The sequence below is a fragment of the Hippoglossus hippoglossus genome, chromosome 2 (genome assembly GCF_009819705.1).
Source record: "Hippoglossus hippoglossus isolate fHipHip1 chromosome 2, fHipHip1.pri, whole genome shotgun sequence".
Taxonomy (NCBI): domain Eukaryota; kingdom Metazoa; phylum Chordata; class Actinopteri; order Pleuronectiformes; family Pleuronectidae; genus Hippoglossus; species Hippoglossus hippoglossus.
In genome coordinates this window covers 1428856-1448984 of record NC_047152.1, presented here as the reverse complement: position 1 = coordinate 1448984, position 20129 = coordinate 1428856, and the positions used below count along the sequence as shown (strand labels likewise).

Genomic DNA, 20129 nt, shown 5'->3' with positions numbered 1-20129 from the left:
TAGGGGGACAACTTTTAGTGAGTATAAAATGTTTCCTGCACTGCACCAACCAAAGTTTGAATTCCGAGGGAGGCAGCTGGTGGACGGGAAAGCTGAAGAGCTGCTTGCTTTTGTAAATGACATGACTGTTCTGGAGAGATTGAGCTTTTGTCCCTGCAGAGTCCAGTGGTCGCTGGCTGAAAGCGACCCTGTTTTTCCTCATTAGAAATCAAGCATGAACACTGAAAACCCCTGACAGCCTCTTTTGAAAACAGCTTCCAAAGTGCTGGGTTGATGTGGGAAATGTTGGCCTGTGGTTATTGTGACAAAAAGCATGTGTCATCAGCAGACATGCTGTAATAATGGTCCTGAAGATGAGAAATCAACAGTGGGGAACAAACTCCTGGAGAATACCAAAGACGGGCAGAGTTCAGGCGTAACACAGATGAATGGAACGCCCGTGAAATGTTTTAGAAAACTACAGTTTTTAGGTAATGTTCATCCTGTTAGGTCACTTTTCTGTATTGAGGTTTGCCAGAAGTCATTCTCAGCCGCCTATAAAGCTCCTTTTTCACTGTAATCCATGTTTGTAAGTGGGAAAAAAAATGCCGAAATACATCGTTATTACTGACCTCTAACACGAGACCTCACGTGAACCCCGAAGTTTCTTTTTCATACGAATTAAAATGCAGCTGTGCAAAGAAAGAGGATTCTGGTTCATTCTGCTCCCTGCCAAGTAAACAAACGGGCACGTTCATGGATTTCTCGTATCGCTCTTCCAAGAATCTATTGTATAGCGCCGCACATGTGGCTGACAAGGGAGCTTATTGTGTGTTTAAAGCAAACACAGCACTGCAAACCATTTTTAGGACCTATTTTTTAAATAACTGAGGATGGGAAAAGGGAAATAGAGTTTATTCACTTCGATCCAGGAAAATAGGATATTTAAAATTTGATGGGAGAATGGTTGTGATACATTTTTTTAGTTTGGATCATTTTGAAAAATTCTTGCCAAAAAGTTAGTTATGTTACTTTATTTTACAGGATAGGGGAAATTAATTTTCACACCACTGCACATTCACATTCACCCACAACAAACACCAGAACACTTCAACTACATCTTCATATAAAACATTGTTTAAATGTTGTTCTACAGGAAGAAGAACACCAGGGTGAAGTTTCCTGATCAAAGCCAATCTGTACTTTCTTTGACTTTCTGCTTTCAGACAAATTTGTAAGAGCTATGACACAAGCCACGTTACGAGGAACAAAGGGCATGGTGCCGAGACAGGAAGGAATGGAATGACCATCACTCACTGAAATTGTACATCGGTGTCAGAGCATCCAAGTATGGGGTTTTTACTTCTAAAATCTAACTTGATGTGCTGCATTAAACAGAAATGTATGTAATTATTCTGTTCGCCCAACCATTCAGGCCGTATCAGCATTCTAACACAGAGGACAAATGGATACGTTCCGCTACATATGCATATACGGCGGATTAGTATGGCAGAAATGCATTGTATGTTTTGCAACGTTCCACCCCGAGTGCAACTGCAGACAAAGCATTACTCAAAGAAAAGGGTGTTTTGAATTTAATCATCTACAGATAATAGCGGTGGAAATGCAGCAGCAGAGTTTCCAGAGAGTGTTTATTTGTGTGTGTGAGCAGAGTGAAAGGGAAAGCAAGTGAGATAGTGGATTTATTGCCCCTGTGGGACTCAATCAAGTAATTTAATTTCCTTTAATGGGCTGACACTTACAGGTGGTGATGGTCGACAGTGGATTTCCGTTAGCAAAAGGTACAAACAAAACGAGAGGGAAATTGTGGATAATATGGAATTCATTTCAAATCATTTGGCTCTGATATAGAAAATACAAAAATCACATGTAAATGTTTAACAGCTGCATGACCAAACCATAACTGATAGTCAGACACTTTAAAAACAAGCTCTTCACTAGTGCCGCACAAGTTACCTAATCGCAATTTAGCTGCGATTCAATTAAATATGGCGTCCAACATCGCGTTGTTTTTCTCTCATTACAACGTCACTAGGTACTCGCAGCACACTGTGCAAACATCTTTTAGCAAGCACTCAAAATACAATGCGTTTGTTGTTTCGCGATCGCAATACTGTGCACAACCCTCACAATATGTATTTTTCAATACAAGTAGTGCAAGGTGACAAATCTGCACTCGGGAAATTCATACTGCAACAGAAGTTTAGTATTTTATCCAATTTGCAAAACATATACGAGTAGAAAGTCACTCAGTAGAGCACAACAGCCACTATGAAACCAGATTTAAATTCAGATCCAGATTTATATTTGGATCTGCACCATGTTGCACACACTCGTATATCAGTACCCTAAACATCAAGATCCATGACTTATTTTCGGAGAAATCAACGTTGAACTGTCCAAAAGAAACAAGTTACAAACTGCACCTTCCAACAAAGGAATCCTTATCCGAGAAATTAACATTTCCCTAACACACACCAGGGTACTAACCTTCCCACCCCCACTGCTTCTACCCAAACCACAAAAACAACAGCAGCGCAATTCCAAACTGGCTTTCATTTCCCCGAATTTTTTTTTTTACAATGCAACCCTAACTTGCAACCAGCATGGCCTCTAATAAAGCCCTACTATCTAAAAGAGAAGGAATAGAGGACGGGGGTCTGGCTCCAATGGGGTGTTCATTTATCAGTAGACACGTTTCAAATCCTTGCTCCAGGCAATGGCTCGTGAAGTATCCGAGAAGATAGCCCGTAGGGAGTCCTGCTGCAAAAGCAGAAAACCCTTTGATGAGCCTTGAGCCACTGCTGCACCTGTGTCTGATATGCATGGGTAAAAAACGAGACGCAAGCAGCCTGTGGATAGTGGAAAAAAACAGACGGGCAGCACACTTCCTTTATGTTAACCGGTGTAGCTTTCCTCTAGCCTTCAACTAGCCTTTGGTATAATGTAGTTAAAATAGTGGTACCGGAAAAAAAAACTAAAAAACCCACAGTTGCTTCCTTTCATATGTCACTGAACCAACATCAATGGTTCATGCCCTGAATGCAGTCCGACAATACTAGTGATCTTTGAAAAGGTTTGTGAGAAAAGACAAATAACGGTGTGATATGTTGTAAACCCTTCAAGAAGAAGCCAGTCAGCATTCTTCTAATCCGCATTGAAGTAAACAAGTTTATACCATGGAAGTGATCAGCAAAGATCAATGATGACATATTCCATCATCACTCACTGGCCCTCAAATTGAATTTCTGAGTGTTCGGGGACTCACATATCTAGTTGTTAAAAGACGGGACAGCTCTGTTTTTCATCGTAACTGGCTTGAGTCTCAGCGTACGGCAGCACAAGGCTACGAGATCCCCCCGCTGCTGACTTGAAACGATTTGTGCTTTCAGGCCAAGAGAAAAAGAGAAGTGAAGGGGAGCCTTGAAACGTTGGTAGGTTCCAGGGAATCAAATGTCAGTACCTATTAATGTAGCTTGTAAAATGTTGTAAATATAAACATGCTAGATTTTCTGTACCCTCTGTTTTCAGAATTGTCTTTCATTTGAAAAGGAAAGACGGTTGTGGGAAGAAGACAAGACTTACCTGAGCCTCTTTTCGACACCACTTTCAGGCAATGGACCACAACGGCGTGAAGCAGGATCAGGAGAGGAATGGGAGCTTTCATTTTTTACCAGTCCTACAAGGAAACAAAAGCTTGCATGATTATTCCAAACTAACGGAAGCTGCGAACACACCTAAATCCATTCAGAATTAAAACAAGAGAAAGATGTTGACAGTGATGGTTAAGAGGTGCTTGATCAAAGCTTCGAAAATGAAAATAAAACCCTGCAAGTTCTGAGCCAAAAGAATTTATTCTATGAGCCCTGAGGTCAGATGGAAAAAATCCTGCACGTCTTTGTGCAACTTCTCCAAAGCATTTGTCTGCCTGCTTTATTTATACCAGAGTCCCTTCGGGGACTCACTGAAATCAGGACACGACTGTTGATTATACAAGACACAGCTCCATCAAGGCAAAACTGACTGTACTGCTTTGTCAGCCACCAACAGCACAACATAATCACTTGAATCCAGATATCAAAAACAATTTCAGGATATCTTCATAAGATGGTGGATAACAGTGAATATGGCTGAATATCATAATGACAGAAATGGTGTTAATAGTGCAGTCACATAAAAATCCATTTGATGGGGGTCAAACTTGGGAAGTTGATATATCGATAACAGCTCATATATGGGAAAATAAGGAAAAAATAAATACAGCAGAGATACCATAAAGGAAATTTTGAGGTATTTTAAAAAACAATATTTTCATATAATTGAGAACTGACTCAGTTATTTTGGGTTAGTCCAGGCTTTGTGACTCAGCAATTATTTATATTCAGAATTTAATACTGGACAGTGCAGGAAGAGCTGTGTGGAGTTATAAAGTGATAAAGTTAAAAAGTACTGTAACAAACACAAATGAATGATATTATCTGATATTTTGTGAAACTGCAGCCCACCCCTCGGCTGTCGCATGTTGCAGGGTCTCTTTGCCTTTAGTCTGGTCAAGACTGAGATCAGGTGATTGATACTCCACCTCCACCTCCATCAAAATCAGCTGCCTAAGAAATATTTAGTGGTCAAATGTCTGGTTGCAATTAGGGCCCTGATCAAAAGCCTGTATTTCCCACATAGTTCTTCCAAAATTAAAGTAAACCTCAGAATTGTTGTTTTACCGAAGTATCTATTACTTCAAAATCAAACGTATTAAAAGACAAAAGTGCAACAGTCCAAATAGTTACATCTCGACTGCATATATTGTTTATAACCATCAACGTGTCACCCAACCTTTGAATGACAATTTTGTCAATGTTATATATATTCTATACAGTGATTGACAGTATCTTTATTGCCAATATCTGGTTAAATTAGTTCTGGTAATTGGTAGTCATTAATAATAAATGAATGCATGTGCTTTACACTACCTTCTACTCAATTAAATCTGGTTATAATCTTGTGAAAAAACATGCTACAGTCGACCTTACTCAGATAAACAAGTTCATCAAAGTAAACAGTGTTTGTTCAGATGTTACCAGCTGCGAACAATGTAACCTCTGTTACACTCTTGCTCATTGAACCCCTCCATGTAACTGTGTAATTCTTTTTGGTTTGGCAACTAATTGATCTCCTGGCTGCAGGCAAAAATGCCTTTTCTGCTATGGCTTGACAAGAAGCCAATGTCGGCTACAAGGACGCTTCCATTGGCATTTCTGTCACGACAAAGATGCTTCACATAGATTCCACAAAGCTGCATCAGAAAGGCTTTGAGGGGGGGGAAACCCTGAAAAGCCACAATAACCCTTGAGACACTCACAGAGGCATGCGAAACTGGCCGGCATCCAAAGATGGCGACATTGCCATGTTCTCCTTGTCAAAAGGCCCATTGTCAACAGCCCCTTGCTTCCTGCGACCGACGCCACCTCAGGAAACGCAACATGCCACCGCACAGAATCTTATCTTGTTAATTAGTTTTCTGTGTTGCGTGCGGGTCTGCAACATAAGCACAAAAGCGCTGGTCGTTCTTTGGTTTGAACACAGAGGAAACGACTGAATCACCAGTTCTGCTCAGCATCCCTCCAGCTCATAGTCACATCCCGGACCGCTCGACATCAACGCAAACACTTATTATCACTGTAAAGGTTACACGTGGGCTCTTGAGATGTAAGCTAATTCATTTTTTTTTGTTTAGAGCGACCACACTGATGAGCAAATACAGTAAGTCATCATCTCTTGGGTACACTGATCACACACTATGTCTGTATGTGTGCACAGAACAAAAAATGTGGCTTATGGGATTAAATATATTAAAGAATCACCCATGAAAACATGACATAGTGCTTTGCTCTAAGCTTGTGTGCAGCCATTGAGTGGAAAATAGCTCCAGACGTGAGGTTTCAAAAAAGCCATTTCCAAGGACACTGATCTCACTGTTTCTTTTCTTTTTTTTCTCCCAAGGGTATTTGGAAATATGTTGTGTCTCTTTCACGGCTATAGAATAGGGTAAGGGAGTATATGTGATTGGTAACAACACAACAAAAACAGAAAATGCATTTTTAAATAATAATGCTATAAATAATAATAAAAACAAATTGTAAATATAGATACTCTGTAATTTGCAGGACTGCAGCTGTCGGATCATTGTGCAGAGCTCCGTGCAAAAAAAAAGGAAGCCATTGACATTCATTGCAAAGAGCACAAACAGAATAGAAAATGTTAACAACAAAAAACGGGACAGAGGATTCAACAATATAACAAGGTTATACTTAAGCTCATATCAAGTGAATGTGGAAACGACTGGAATTTGTGATTTTAACATGAAGTTAAATGTTACATCTTTGTTCTTTGTGTCTCATCTGAATTTCTTATTTTGTTAATAAATAAAATAATACTTTTGTCTGTCTGAAAAACATGAAGAATATTCATCCTCTATTCCCTGAAGGAGAACAAGTCTTTATTTTTTTGTTTGTTTTGTTTCACCAACAATCTAAATCTTTAAAGGATTTCGTGTTGTGTTGCAAAAGTCAAAGAAAAGAAGGAAATTGCCATTCACTCAAGAATTACTTTTAAAAAACAGATGCTGATAAATGTTCCGCCCGTGAACTTTTCCAGTGGAGTAGGGGCAGGAGGGTTGAGCAGCATTTGAGCCACAACAGGGTGAGAGACAGACACACACACACACACACACACACACACACACACACACACACACACACACACACACACACACACACACACACACACACACACACACACACACACACACACACACACACAGTGCCAGGTCCTCTGTTGAAGTGATCAAAGCGAGCATAAATAGGTGTTGAGCTCATCTAGCAGCCAGGCCTCACACATATAGATGCAGCCATTCATGCTTTTGTAATCCATGATCATCTGCCAACTGGTTGTGATTTGCCTTGAGGTTCCGCGTGTGTACCGTGTCCACGAAGGCTGCTTTACTCAGGCTGAGTTATATCCCCTAACTTTACTGAATAAGGCCATAATATACCACCTTGACACATGCTCAACCAAGCGAGACTTTTCACCTAGTTTTTATTGCATCAAATAACCGATTAAACCCAACCTTCTGGAAAGGTTTGGCCCACGTCACATCAACTAACATGGAGGAGGCAGGGTTTATAACCTATACATGACGTCCATCTGTATCTACAGTCTACTGTAGCGATCATGATGGCAGGATGTTCATGTATATGGAACCGCGCTTGTAGGGTTCTCTTCTTTGCTATATCCCTGCACTCGAACCTGCTACAGTTGGCACAATCCAACATTGACGACACCTGGATTGTTTCCCCAAAACTCAGTAAATGATAGTTATCTGTATTTCATATTCTGCTTCTGCTGCAGATGGAGTCCATTTAGGAAGATGGCCACCTGTTGGGAGAGCCGAGCCCCTCAAGGGTTTATCAAGGTCAAATACTCAAATTTGTTATCTGTAATCGTGAAGAGGGTGTCGATGTGTTATTGCCGGTATCGTCTCACGTCTTGACACATGGTTATTAGCTAGTGATAAGTGAAAGATTCAGTGAGGCTGTCTAACTGTCAGAGATATGATCGGGAACACAATAGAGCAGAAAGAAGGCGAGAGGAGTTACCCCCCTTCAACAAATGAATGGATACTGGTTGTCCAAGAAATATGAAAAAAACATACCTCCCTCTAAAATCCCTCAATGGAAGCTTATCCTGTCAGGCATCTCAGTGTCCCATTCTTTAAAGGGAAGCTCATCCAAAAGGTGCTGTCACCTGCCTCTCATTCTTTTGATTGTTTTTTTTTTCCTCCCTCAAGCATCCACTTTCTCACCTCCCTGTTTCCTCCTCAGCGGATTCATCCAAAATTCAATTACTTTCAAGGAGGGTTCAGCAAGAGGAATGGGGCACTCTCTCAACACTCGCGGGGCTCGGAGTTAGCCCTGAGGAATGCATCTCCCTCTTACACTCGCACACAAACAATTCCAGCAATCGCCCAGAGACTTTACCGCTTTACTACAGCGCGACAGATGGATATTGAGATGATGATTTATACGGATCTCGGATTTCAAGTCTCTCGCACATTTTCTCGGGGCTCCTCGCGCACACTCGAGGTCCTCGTGCGAATTTCAGAAGCGCTGCTTATATACGAAGTTTTTGGACGACTGTTCACGCGTTTGTCGGATGTTAGCTACATAGAATTGTTCGAGGTTTTGACGGAATTGAGGTGTGAATCTCATCCCTTGTTCTTATCGTGAAGTGTTGAAAGTTGTTTGAATTTCAGCAGGGTGAGGAAAAAAGTATAGCACTGTTTTCTTGAAACTTGGAACTAGGGTGAGACATGGAAAACCAAAAAGAACCCTTTCATTTTTCATTTTCGGACAAATGGGTGAATCCGGGAATTTTAAATCACATTTCACTGATTTCCTAAAGAAGAATGATGTTTATAATAAAGTTTGAGAAGAGAAGAATGGCCCTTGTGTTTAAGAAGGTGAAACAAATATCCCACTTTGTCCGTATCTGCGCCAAAATTTTGTGGCTTTTGTCTTGGTCCATGTCCCATCCTTCCACCAAGTTTCATAGAACAAACCAGCTTGTCAACCAAATAACCAACCAACAGACAAGGGAGAAAACATAACATCCTTGGTGGACATAAAAAAAAGACACAATTTTATAAATTAATTAGAGCCAGAACACTCCGCCACTTCTCCCCCCGTCACCCCTCTGCCCTTCCTCCTACCTCCAGTAGGAAAATTGATATGTACTCTGCTTTGTGAGTTATTAACATTTTTTATTTGTGAGGAACACTTCTCGAGCCCTTACACCCGTGGCTGACGCACACTGACACCCACACAAGTCTGTGCTCTCCTCACTGAATTATTCCATTTTAGATTATCTAATAACCCTGCAACCACACGCCTCCGTGCTCTTGACACGCATGCAGTGACAAAAAAAAGGGAGAAGACATCACTTGGTGGACATAACCAACATCTCCAACACGTCTGAAAAGGAATGCGACTTCCGCATGAGAGTGAAAATATGGCCATAACGGTCCATTTCCTTCCTGGAAAAAAATGTCAATCATCACGAGCACAATAGAAGGATTAATAAAATACACACTTTTAGTCGCCCCGTTATGCAATACTGTATTTTCCTTTGCCATCTCGTCCCTCTGTGGTGAGATAGTACAGAACATTGTGTCACCTTAGAAACAGTTTCAGAAACAGTGTGTAAAACTGCAGATATCTTGCGAGTGACACACTCCAACTACTGACCGTGACAGCGTTGACCTGACCTGGAGATGGATGGTGCGGACTTTAAAAATGGTACCTGGAGGTGCCAGGCCTCACAGACATTTTTCCTTGCTTCCTACCACACTGTGCCGTGCTGTGCTACCAAGTGATTGCAGTTCAAGTGTTACATTGATTGACTACACTGATTGTGCAGACTTTAAATATCGTACAGAAGTGCAGTCTATGTAGCTGTAGTGGTGAGAACGACCTTTTTGTTGAACTAATTTCGCCTTAAGAGAGTCGGGTAGAAAGCCTGTTTTCCTGGCGTGCTGAAAATAGACATTGTTAAGATTATAGATGCTGTGTTTGTTGCTATGGTTGCATTTTAACCTGATGAATGAATGTTTGGATGCTGTTGGCACAGTCACTTCTGTGCTCAGGTTTATTATGCTACCTAGTAAAAGCTGCCGTCCCTGATTCGAAACCAATAGATGTCAAATTCAGCAAACATCTCATCACGCTCCACTTGCTGCATTGTGCGTGTCTGAAAACATACAAATCTGGCGTTACTACTCAGCCCTGGATCTGTAAATGGGAAACAAACAAATTGGTACGGTCCAAGCCACATAAAACTACTCCAGCCAATCAGCAACAGGAGCACACAATCCAGGCACAATATATTGACCTCTCATCATCCTAATGCAAAAATATCTACGTAACCACAATCAAGGACATAGTGTGGTCTTTAAAAAATGTCTGCACAATAATTACTTTATATTTTCAAACCCATAAAATATGTCTTTAACTTATTAATTGACTTGGGTGGATGAAATCAAATCAAATCAAATCTGACAATGACGCAAGAAAAGAGTCTGAATCAGACTTAATGACCAAATTCCAAGACACAAAGTTGAGAACAGGACCTCAGTGGTAGCCATGTCCCAGTTAAAGTCAGACTGCTGTGCACTCTTCAACTCTTCTTCAACTTAACACTGAGGCTTGAAGATGATCCTATCCCTACCACACTAAAACAAAAGTGCTGAACCGCTTAACTGAAAACAAAACAGTGCAAGTAGCATGGTCATCAGTATAACGTGAAGTTAACGAGGAACACGAGAGAGGAATATTATTACCGACTGCCAGTTTAAAGTGTAAATTCACTTTCAGTAATTTTGCCATCGCATTTTATCGAAAATAACAATTTAGTTCCAGTAAATAACTGGAAAATAACCTGTTCCTATGATGTGCTTAGAATTTCTGGTGTATAATTCCCTAACATTTATTAAATCTTCATAAAAAATTTGCTTAACTCTACAAATGGGCAAATAAACAACTGGCCTTAACATTGAATAGATCTTTTTCCTTTCCATTTGACCTCCACAGCTCAAAAGGGGAGAAAATACTCTCTGCTGGTAAAATAAAGTAAATAGAGTATATAATGTATAATTTATATATTTTCTTTATCTATTTTTGGTCTTGGGAGCTGTTATCCAACAAAACACACTTCTATGGATGGACACAAAAGTGCACACACATACACACTGTCTTTGCAGTCACGTCCGATCCTTAGTCCCATTCCCTGAGCTGCCTACTAACTAGATTCTTTATCCTGCCTGTCTGTCAGGGAAATAAGGATGACATTAAATGAACGGAGCTCTCTCTCTCTCTCTTTGGATATTCCAGGCCGGTTGGTGTAAGGGCTGAGGGAGAGCCGGCTGGAATCGCTGAGAGGAAGAGGTGAAAGGGGAAGGGAGGATGAATGAACGCTAGAACGGGGAGGAGAGGCGAGGGGACAGCGTGAGAGGCGGTGTCGTGAGACGTTGCCAGGCAGCGGCGAAGCAAATAACTGGTGAGTATTTTTGGTCACTGTAGATTCTTGTGTTTTGACATGACAGTGATTAACATGTGTTGTACGAAGTCTTTATAAACATGTATCGATGTGATTTAAAGGATTATCCTGAATTCTGGCAGCTTCAGCAAATCTTTCACTATTTATAGATGTTGATTTTTCAAAACACGGATAATTATTAGGGCTGTCGAAGAGTTTTTTGTTTACGCACAGCTGCTATGGAGACAAATACCAAACTGCTCTAAATTCACTATGAAGGATATGAATTTATAGCAAAATAGCACAATGATGATGAGTCAGTACTCTTTTAAAGAGCTTGGCTTGCTGTCACACCCAAGACTGATAGAATCACTTATTCATATTTGCTTTGTGGTCTTATGTCTCCAAAATAAACACCTCTGATGTCACGCTTGCCCATAAATGTCCAAAACTCATACTTCAGCATGGAGCTTTGTGGATTCTGTGTTTATCACATTTAAACTTACGTCAACTTGTATCACATTAGATCTTCTCTGATGAGCCATGAATTATGCATCAACTGTGTGATGACATCGTCCGCCAAAAAAGACACGCACATACGACAGCTCTACGAGAGACGCTGTGTCCTCTTGTCAGAAATTATTCTCTATATAACTGTTTTAATAGGAATCATACAAACTGTAGCAAATTACAACTCCAATGTAAAAAGGTGCACATGAAAATGTGTATACTATAATAACTGCTCTGTCCTGTTTGGTTCTGTGTTTGGTCGGCAGTAATTGGAGAAGGGCTTTAAGGCTTCCTCCAGTGACCTCATTACCCCAATTCAATCTGTCGCCTCCTCTGAAAAGAGTCCATCTCACAAAGTGACGTCCGATCGTCACTCCCAGGTTTTCAGCCGCGGACGCAGAGCGGGGACATATGTCTGCGTCTGCTACTGTTTGCTTCAGTGGGTTTTCCCCACATCGATTTGAACCCAAAAGAAAATTATTACATTTCAAAAAAGATCTTCAAAGTCATTCTTTTATTCACCAACAACTCATGGATTGCTCGATCTGAATATTTGCAATTATTGGGGTGTTTACAGCAGCCAGGAGGACGTGTCTTACTTTTAGCCATTTGTCCTCTAAAAACAAAAACAAGTGGGAAAAACTGTCAAACCCGGCTCATGTTTTAAGACAACCACGGCAACCACTAAACATTTTCGATTCAAATTTGTAAAAATCTGAAACAATCCTCAAAAGGAACAAGGAGATTATGTCTCCTACACAATCCTAAACTCTACCCAAGTATACTTTTGTGCTCCTTCCTGCCCAGTGCAGTGTACTTTCCTTCCAACTTGTTTATGTGTAGAAATCTCAGTTTAAAAATGTCATAGCGTCCCTAAAAACTCAGACAATGAAACACAATCCCCCAAAAAATTGTTTTTGTTTATGTTTGTTCATTAATTGATATATAACTAATCAGTCAAGGGTTATTCTGAGTCTGATAATACCTGCTCATCCTAAATCCAGGGTCCTAATCCACACACCTTCCGAGTTTGAAGTGAACTGCATGTGTGGTTGTCGATTAACAGTGAAGGACAAACAGGGATTTCTCGGATTATTAGTAAGACGCTATCAGCCTCAACACAGATGCTTCTTGTAAACACGTTCATCAAACCTGCAGATCATGTAGCACACAGCAGGAAGTGCAGAGATTTTGACAGCCATGTTTTAAAGCTTAACTTCTTCCTTCATACTACTCCGACAGCCACTGCATACTAATGCTACAGTAAAACTGAAATATCTGCTTCACCCAATGATTTCTACTTTATTCCCGCAGCAGCCCTGTGAGAACTGTGTCGATCGACTCGGATTAGACTGTCACAGACTCCGGCGAGTCAGTTAAACGCGAGTACGTCGTTTCCCCCCCCCCCCCAGCTTGATCTGCAGCGCTGATGTCAGTCAAACTCTGGAGAGCGGTCAGAGTTCAAGGTCTGAAGTGGGATTCACCTCGAGAGGAATCGTGCAACAGTAGCTGCGGAATGACACTTGTAAAAGCCGCAGGGTTATCTGAAGTCTAGCGTTACGGCTGCATCTATGTATAGCAGCAATAGGCGTACTTAAGAGCAACTGCTACGTGAAAAATGTAAATTCATCATGCCGAGGTTGAGACGATGAGATATTCACAGGCTGCAGCGTTTTCCCTCTTTATCTCCCTCGAACACAACCTCTACCCAACACCTAAATTTAAATCTGTGACACTGAGACTGATCTGCCGCTGAACCACCAAGTCTCTCTAGCCAACGCTACACTATGCTAATGCTATTCATTGGAGAGCATCAAAGCCGGAGTTCTTCAAGGACCTCTGACTTTAAGGAAGTAAAAAAAAAAAGGCATATTTTACAGTGCAACAGCAGATTTGTCTTTTTATTCAGTTGGTCTTTAAGGGAAGTAAGACTCCAGCTTTTAGATGAAAGGGAAACATGAGTAACGGCCAATAAAAGGTCTGACAAATGTTCTTATAGTGTAAAAATGTTAAAAGGCATTCTGGCAGATTTGCCAAATCACTTGAACTGAATACACCCAGGCTGATTTAAGGCGGAATGAAAGAGGATTGTCAGATTATTAACACAAGTTATGAAATGTCGACCCTACAGCAACTATAATCATTAGGGTCTGCTACACATTTCTCTTGCAAATTTTTTTTTAATCAAATGCTCGGAAGAATCGAGCAGAACAAAATGCCCAATCCAGTCAACAGCAACAAGATAAAGAAAGCCGATGAGCGAATAATCAAAGTCTGTGCTTGAAATTGTCAGTGCAATGATTTATTGAGTTAATTTATCTGACTTAGTACATTGAGGTTTTGCACAGTTTATGATATTCAGCTTTTATCGATGAAGAATGCAGAATACTAAGGGTAACAATGTTGTGCAGCTAGTGGCTTTTGAATTATTTAGTTCTAATATGGCATCTCCTGTATTTTTGCAAAAGCAAAGCACATTTCCATTAGGGACAGGTGCACAAACAGTTTATGTTATATATATATTCAAGGGCTCATATCCACATTGCAAACATAAACCTGTCACAGCGAGAACTATTTGTCATCTCTGCACTTTTCCTCTTGAAAGACTCCCTTACACGTCAAAGAGCCCTGCAAGCAAAAACACACTTAAGTGTTAAGGTGAGAAGGCGTGTTGTAGTTACCACTGAGAGCTTAACAGCGCCATGCAAATAAGCCTACACACAATAACAGTGACCCAAGTCTCCACTCGAGGCACCTGAGATTCAATATCGGAGGACAAGGTATGCTGCGTCCCCAGGCCCTGCTTGTAAAGGGCCCATAAATCAAGAACCATGTTGAGGGGCGGTCCCTGCAGGTCTGGTCCAGCAGGGGAGAGACGGAGCCGTGATCTGGCTGGGGGGGGGGGGATGCTAAAGATGATTTAGCTGCATGAAAATATTTCTATAATACTGGGGATTTGACTATTAAAGGAATTGCTATGTTTGAGTTTAAAGTATAGATCGGGCCACTGGTCAGAGCGATTGGCCAATTGTGGTTCAAATTCTTATTAACAATAATAATCATTTTAAAGCTCTCGTAGTGTAGTGTTCCATATTCCTGCTGTTGACCTGATTCTGAATAAAACATTATGTTTACATGAATTGCTGATAACATATTCCAGTCATATTCCTGTTGACACGTCACACAGCATATAGTCTCCTTATGTATCACATCCTCCTACATGTTTACCCTCGAACCAGAGCAAGCATCATCAACAACGTATATATGTCAACATAATGCAACTAAGGTCAGAATACTATTCAGGTTGAGGTTATCAGAAAATACTGTTTACGTGGCACTGTCTTATTCAGACTATGCAAAGGTTCAGAATTGCACATTTAAAATTCGTCCTGCAAAAGCAGTGCATAAGTATCATGCACTGGTAGAAAGTAGTGAAAATTATGAATTCCCTCCAGCTCATCTTCTACTCGAGGCATGGTGACATATATGTATAAGATCACCTGGAAATAATATGTTGCCCAATGTCTCGTAAAGTGGCTAATGACAAACGGCGAGTTGCTAATGAAGCGCTCCTTGATTTCGCTCACTATTAATCCCTTGATGTGGCCGTTCTATTCCAGGCCCTGTGTGGTGCAGGGCCGAGATTTTAGTGCAAACACTGGAAGGATTCCCACTGAGGGAACCGTGTGTGCATTCATATTCTGTATGCAAATAGGAGATGTCTACAGCTCCCACTCATGTAGACACTGTATATAACAGAGCAGTTCCTCTTGCAGTTGATGCCCAAAAGCTTTTGGAGACACACAATCCTAAGAGGGGTTTTAAAATGCAGCCACTTAAAACTCAGGTCAAGAAGTGAATAAAGATTGGTATTTATGGTTGTGAGCTGATAACATTATAGCTGTGTCTCTTCTGCTATATGCTGTTATCCTACAGATGCATTACCTCGCAAAATAATGTAGTCTGTAGTCTTTCTTCCCCCCCCCCTGCCAACTGGCATTTTCTGTAATTTTTTATCTCCACACATACGTATGGAATGTCACAACAAAGCCTTCATGAATGAGTAAGCATGGATCCGATGAAGAGAGGAGGGGAAATGGGAGGAAAAATTGCTCATTTTGCTTCCCCTGGCATGCAATTTCCATCCTCCATCCACAGCTCTCTAAAAGCTATCTAAAACACATCAACTTCATCTTTCCAGGCTGGATGGGCCTCAGAGGATCACCTCCAGACATGGCGCGATGACAGTGGGGCTGAAAAGAAAGGATGAAAATGGTAATTCCGTCCTCACGCTGATAGCAATGGGCTTCTTATTCTACTGCTGATTAAAAAGGGACCGGGAAAAAAACATTCATTTTAAACGTCACTTGCCCCCAGCAAAGAAAAATACTGTATATTGAGGTAATTGATCATGCCTGGGACGGCTATTTCATCAGAGGAAGTGCAGCACAAGTATTTCATTGCCTCTTTCTTCATTTTAGCCGTGTTACAATTGACCAGCAACATTCACGCTCCCGGCGCGCCGCGCTGCGGCTGACCCCGGGTCCTTTGATTTTCCACGGTAGCAAATGGGTAAATAAACGCTTTATGCTTCGATCCCCAACACACACACATGCATACACAGAATGACTTGCATATATTTTAAGAGACGGTTGGAAGCTATGCAATTACCATCATCTTGTTGTGCTGCTGCGCTGCTACGTTGGGATTAGAGTGCCATTACATGCAGGGAGTAAATAAAGCTAGCATAGCCACAGCAGACACTGAGCTCAATTCTCATTCATAGATGAAGGCATTCAGGTCAAGGCCTTAAAATAACTGGCCCATGAAAATAATGTGCAAGGTAGAGCATTCTTTGTGATACCTCTCTGCTGAATGACGGCATCAGAGGGTGCACTGAGAGCTCAGGGGCCACAAATGTAGAGTTTCCCTCCTCTGCAGGAAACAGATTTGAAGGCAGAGTGTGCTTTTTTATTGGACTCTTGATCTGACCCGACAAAAAATAGATTATGGCCATAGAATAGTAAATGATGACATCTCTTATTGACTGCTGTGTATTAGATATTGGTGAAGTCGACCAGGCAGATTTTGGCTTTAAATCAGAAAACACGTAATTTATATTTTATCATTTAAAGCCAGGATGAGTGAACAAACCATCACAATATGCTGTTCTGCATTTTCTATTTACTAGGGCTATATAGAGTAGTGACTTAATATGTTATGGGTATGATAACCAGCAGGTGTGTTGGCTTTTTGTTAATCCAGCAAATTAAACGTCACAAATCAAAGTAAGCTGTAACATCCAACCATGCCATAAAGAAGTCCTGCGTATTGATTTATAACATTAGACACATTGGTCTCATAGGGAGGAGCTAGCATGGTCTAAATAATATCTTACGGCATATAGAGCTGTCAACGTCTTTTTTGTCATAACTGAAAAATATAAAGGATGTAAACAATGATTATTTTGTATTTGTTATAAGTTATCATCGTTTTTGCAATTAATTATTTCACCACAGATGACAGATCCCCAAAAGTAAGGCCAAATGGTTTGGATCGCAGCCACCGTCAAATACATTGTCACAGATGTCTCCGGTAGGTTTGGTTTTAATTTAATATTTGATGGTATAAAAATGGAGGGAAATCTCATGATGGAGAGCTGAGATTGACTCACTACTGATCGCTCAATGACGTGACCTCGATACGGCTGCTCCACTCCACGATCACTACGGCGACTTCAAACGACATCCAAAAAGAAAGATGGTGGCACTTGTACCCCGGATATTTTTGGCTTGATTTTTGTACAAAGCAAGGAAGTGGAGAAGCATCGTCCATCTTTATACACTCTATATGGCTTAGATAAGGAAGCTTCCAAAAAATGTGACATAGGTTACAAGTTCTGAGAACCAAGGATGATTACAAATTGTTCTGTCCAACCCTCACTACAAACCACAAAGACAATCATGCACGAAGCAAATCATTAGATCCTTAACACCTAATGCTAAATTAGCTAAATTGTTGATTATATTTCCCTCAAATTACTATAAATTGAAGGGACTAATTGTTCCAGCTCTACATCGTACAACAGAGGTCTTTAGCCTGGATACCTTTATGTCCCATATGTTTACTCTACTGCAAATCTCATTCTAATTATTTTGAATGTTTCCACATCATTACCACACATTTGCTTTTCTCTTTAAAACAGTGCTGACCTTGAGGTACCGGCAAGACGAGACATATTGTCCTCCATACACTGATCCACCACACTTGTCAATGCATGACATGTTGGGTCCCACAAAAAAGTAAGATCAGATCGATGCTGAATGATTGTGATGGAAAATGGAACAAAGCGCGGGGAAACAGGAATCTCATCTTCGTGGGGGAAATGGATTTTCACAAGATTTAACTGAGAGCATGTCTGTTATGTACGTTGCCCCCAGCTTCTAATGCTGAGATGCCACAACAGTCAATAAGTCTGCACAGCAGCTGTGCCGAGCAGGAACGTGAGGTGCTCAAGCTGAAGCAGAACATTTATGATATTTGCAGGCACACTGTATATACGGCCACACACATATCAACACACAAGCTGGATCACCCCTCACCACTTTCTTTTCCCCTCGAGTCTTACTAATGTAATTTAAGAGCTATGATTACAGAGCCTCCCTCTCAACTTCCTCTCCTACATTTTTCCCCACAAATCCTCATCAACTGCTCCAATCACTCCTCACACAGAGCCAATACTGCACAGAGAGACAACCCTTATTTCCACCACATTAATGAACTCTTTCATTTGAAAGCCTTTGACTATCCACCTCTTGATTGCAATGCCAAAGCCAATAGGCCTTGGTGACAGCTCCTTGAAAAGTAAAGGTATCAATCAAGGCAGGAAAGGAAAACGCTGGAGATGCCTTCAGATCCTTTTCTCGACCGGAGAAAGCAGTGGAAGCTGAACAGGGCCAAGTGCTATTTGGAAAGGTTTGTCGTGGTTTGCTTTAGTGCAATTTAATTTAGGACAGGTGGAGTCTAACTCAGGGAAAAGGGGGAAAAAAGATTAATAAGGGAAAAACAACAGCTGATAATCTTTTTACAGCATTTCATGGCCACTCCATGCAAAACATTGTAAAAATGGAAATTCAACATAGGGTTTATCAAGGAAACATCCAAATTGGGTGTCAGTGTTGTGTAAGATTGGGTCATCCTTTAAATAGAAGGCCAGTGGTTTGATCCTTGCCTCCTCCAGACTGAATATCTAAGTGATCTTGAGCAAGAGGTTGAACCCCAAAATGCCCCTGGCGGTTGCAACATCAGTGTGAATGTGTGTATTAATGCATTTGTGTGAATGGGTGAATGGCATGTAGTGTAAACCACTACAAGACGTCGATTAGACCAGGAAAACGCTATGTAAGTGCCGTCCATTTACCATTTATCCATTTACCACTTTAAACCTACAGTTAATTCATCAGAGTGCAGGAGGAGGAATTCAGTGCCGCCGGGTAAACTTGACCAGCATAAAAAGTGCCAATGCAGGATGACATAATCTCTGTCTAAATCAATTTCTCTGTGAGAGCACTCGACTCAGCTCGATATGTAGCTGCAGGGCTTTCGTTAAGTGGCCACTGCCAGTTACCTATTAATTCACGTGCTGCTGGTTGCCCCTGTGGCAAAGCTTAACCCCAGATGTTGTAGATGTATAAATATTATTAAAGCAACATCATCAAGCGAGACAGTGTCACCTGAAGCAGAATGTCCAAAAGAAATTGGAGTGGAGGAATTTAGAGCAGATGTTGAAAATTAGAAAGATCATGTGCGATTAATGAGGTGCCCGCTAAATGTGAAGGCGGCCATCGAGGAGGTTATGGTTTGTAAAAGATTCCTCTATATGTCTGCAGCAGGTGCTGCTCGATGAGATGGTTTATGTAACTTATCTGCAGCCTGAGAAGGATTCAGGATTTGTTTTTTAGGATCCCCATCAGCTGAGCACCAGCTACTCATCCAGAGCATAAAAGAGGATACTGGGATGGTTTTATTTTTCAGATGCCAGTATGCGCTCCAACTTTACATCAGTATCACTTCCTGATTCCCAAATATGTTTAACTGGCAAAGCTGAGTCTGGTCAGAGCCAGAGTGGAGCTCCAACATCCATCTGGACGATCATGAGCCATCATCCATCCATCCAAGCAGAGGAGAGGAGGGGAAATACTCGCAAATACTGAGGAGAGCCACAGAGAGAGAGGGCTGACTCGCCAAGCAATCACTCAGCAGAAATAATTTGGAATAACTAAGCCCAGGTTCTTCTCGCCTCCCTCCTCTGACACACACACACACACACACACACACACACACACACACACACACACACACACACACACACACACACACACACACACACACACACACACACACACACACACACACACACACACACACACACGCGCGCCTTGGGTGTGCGCGCACATATGCACACATTTGCAATACACCCACGGAGACACTTGTGCAGGGTCTCACACACACACAAACACACGACGCTGACA

At 41.3% G+C, this 20129-nt stretch overlaps 1 protein-coding gene across 3 annotated transcripts in view; it reads right to left on the bottom strand.

Annotated features, from left to right (window-relative positions):
• LOC117772600 (interleukin-1 receptor accessory protein-like 1) overlaps positions 1-20129 on the bottom strand; it is a 258307-nt gene that overhangs the window by 194922 nt on the left and 43256 nt on the right. For all 3 annotated transcript variants that reach the window (XM_034603869.1, XM_034603861.1, XM_034603876.1), the window contains one exon: positions 3586-3679. In XM_034603869.1, the coding sequence (XP_034459760.1) occupies positions 3586-3667 (82 nt within the window). In that variant the 5' untranslated portion in view covers positions 3668-3679. The remainder of the gene's footprint in view (positions 1-3585; positions 3680-20129) is intronic.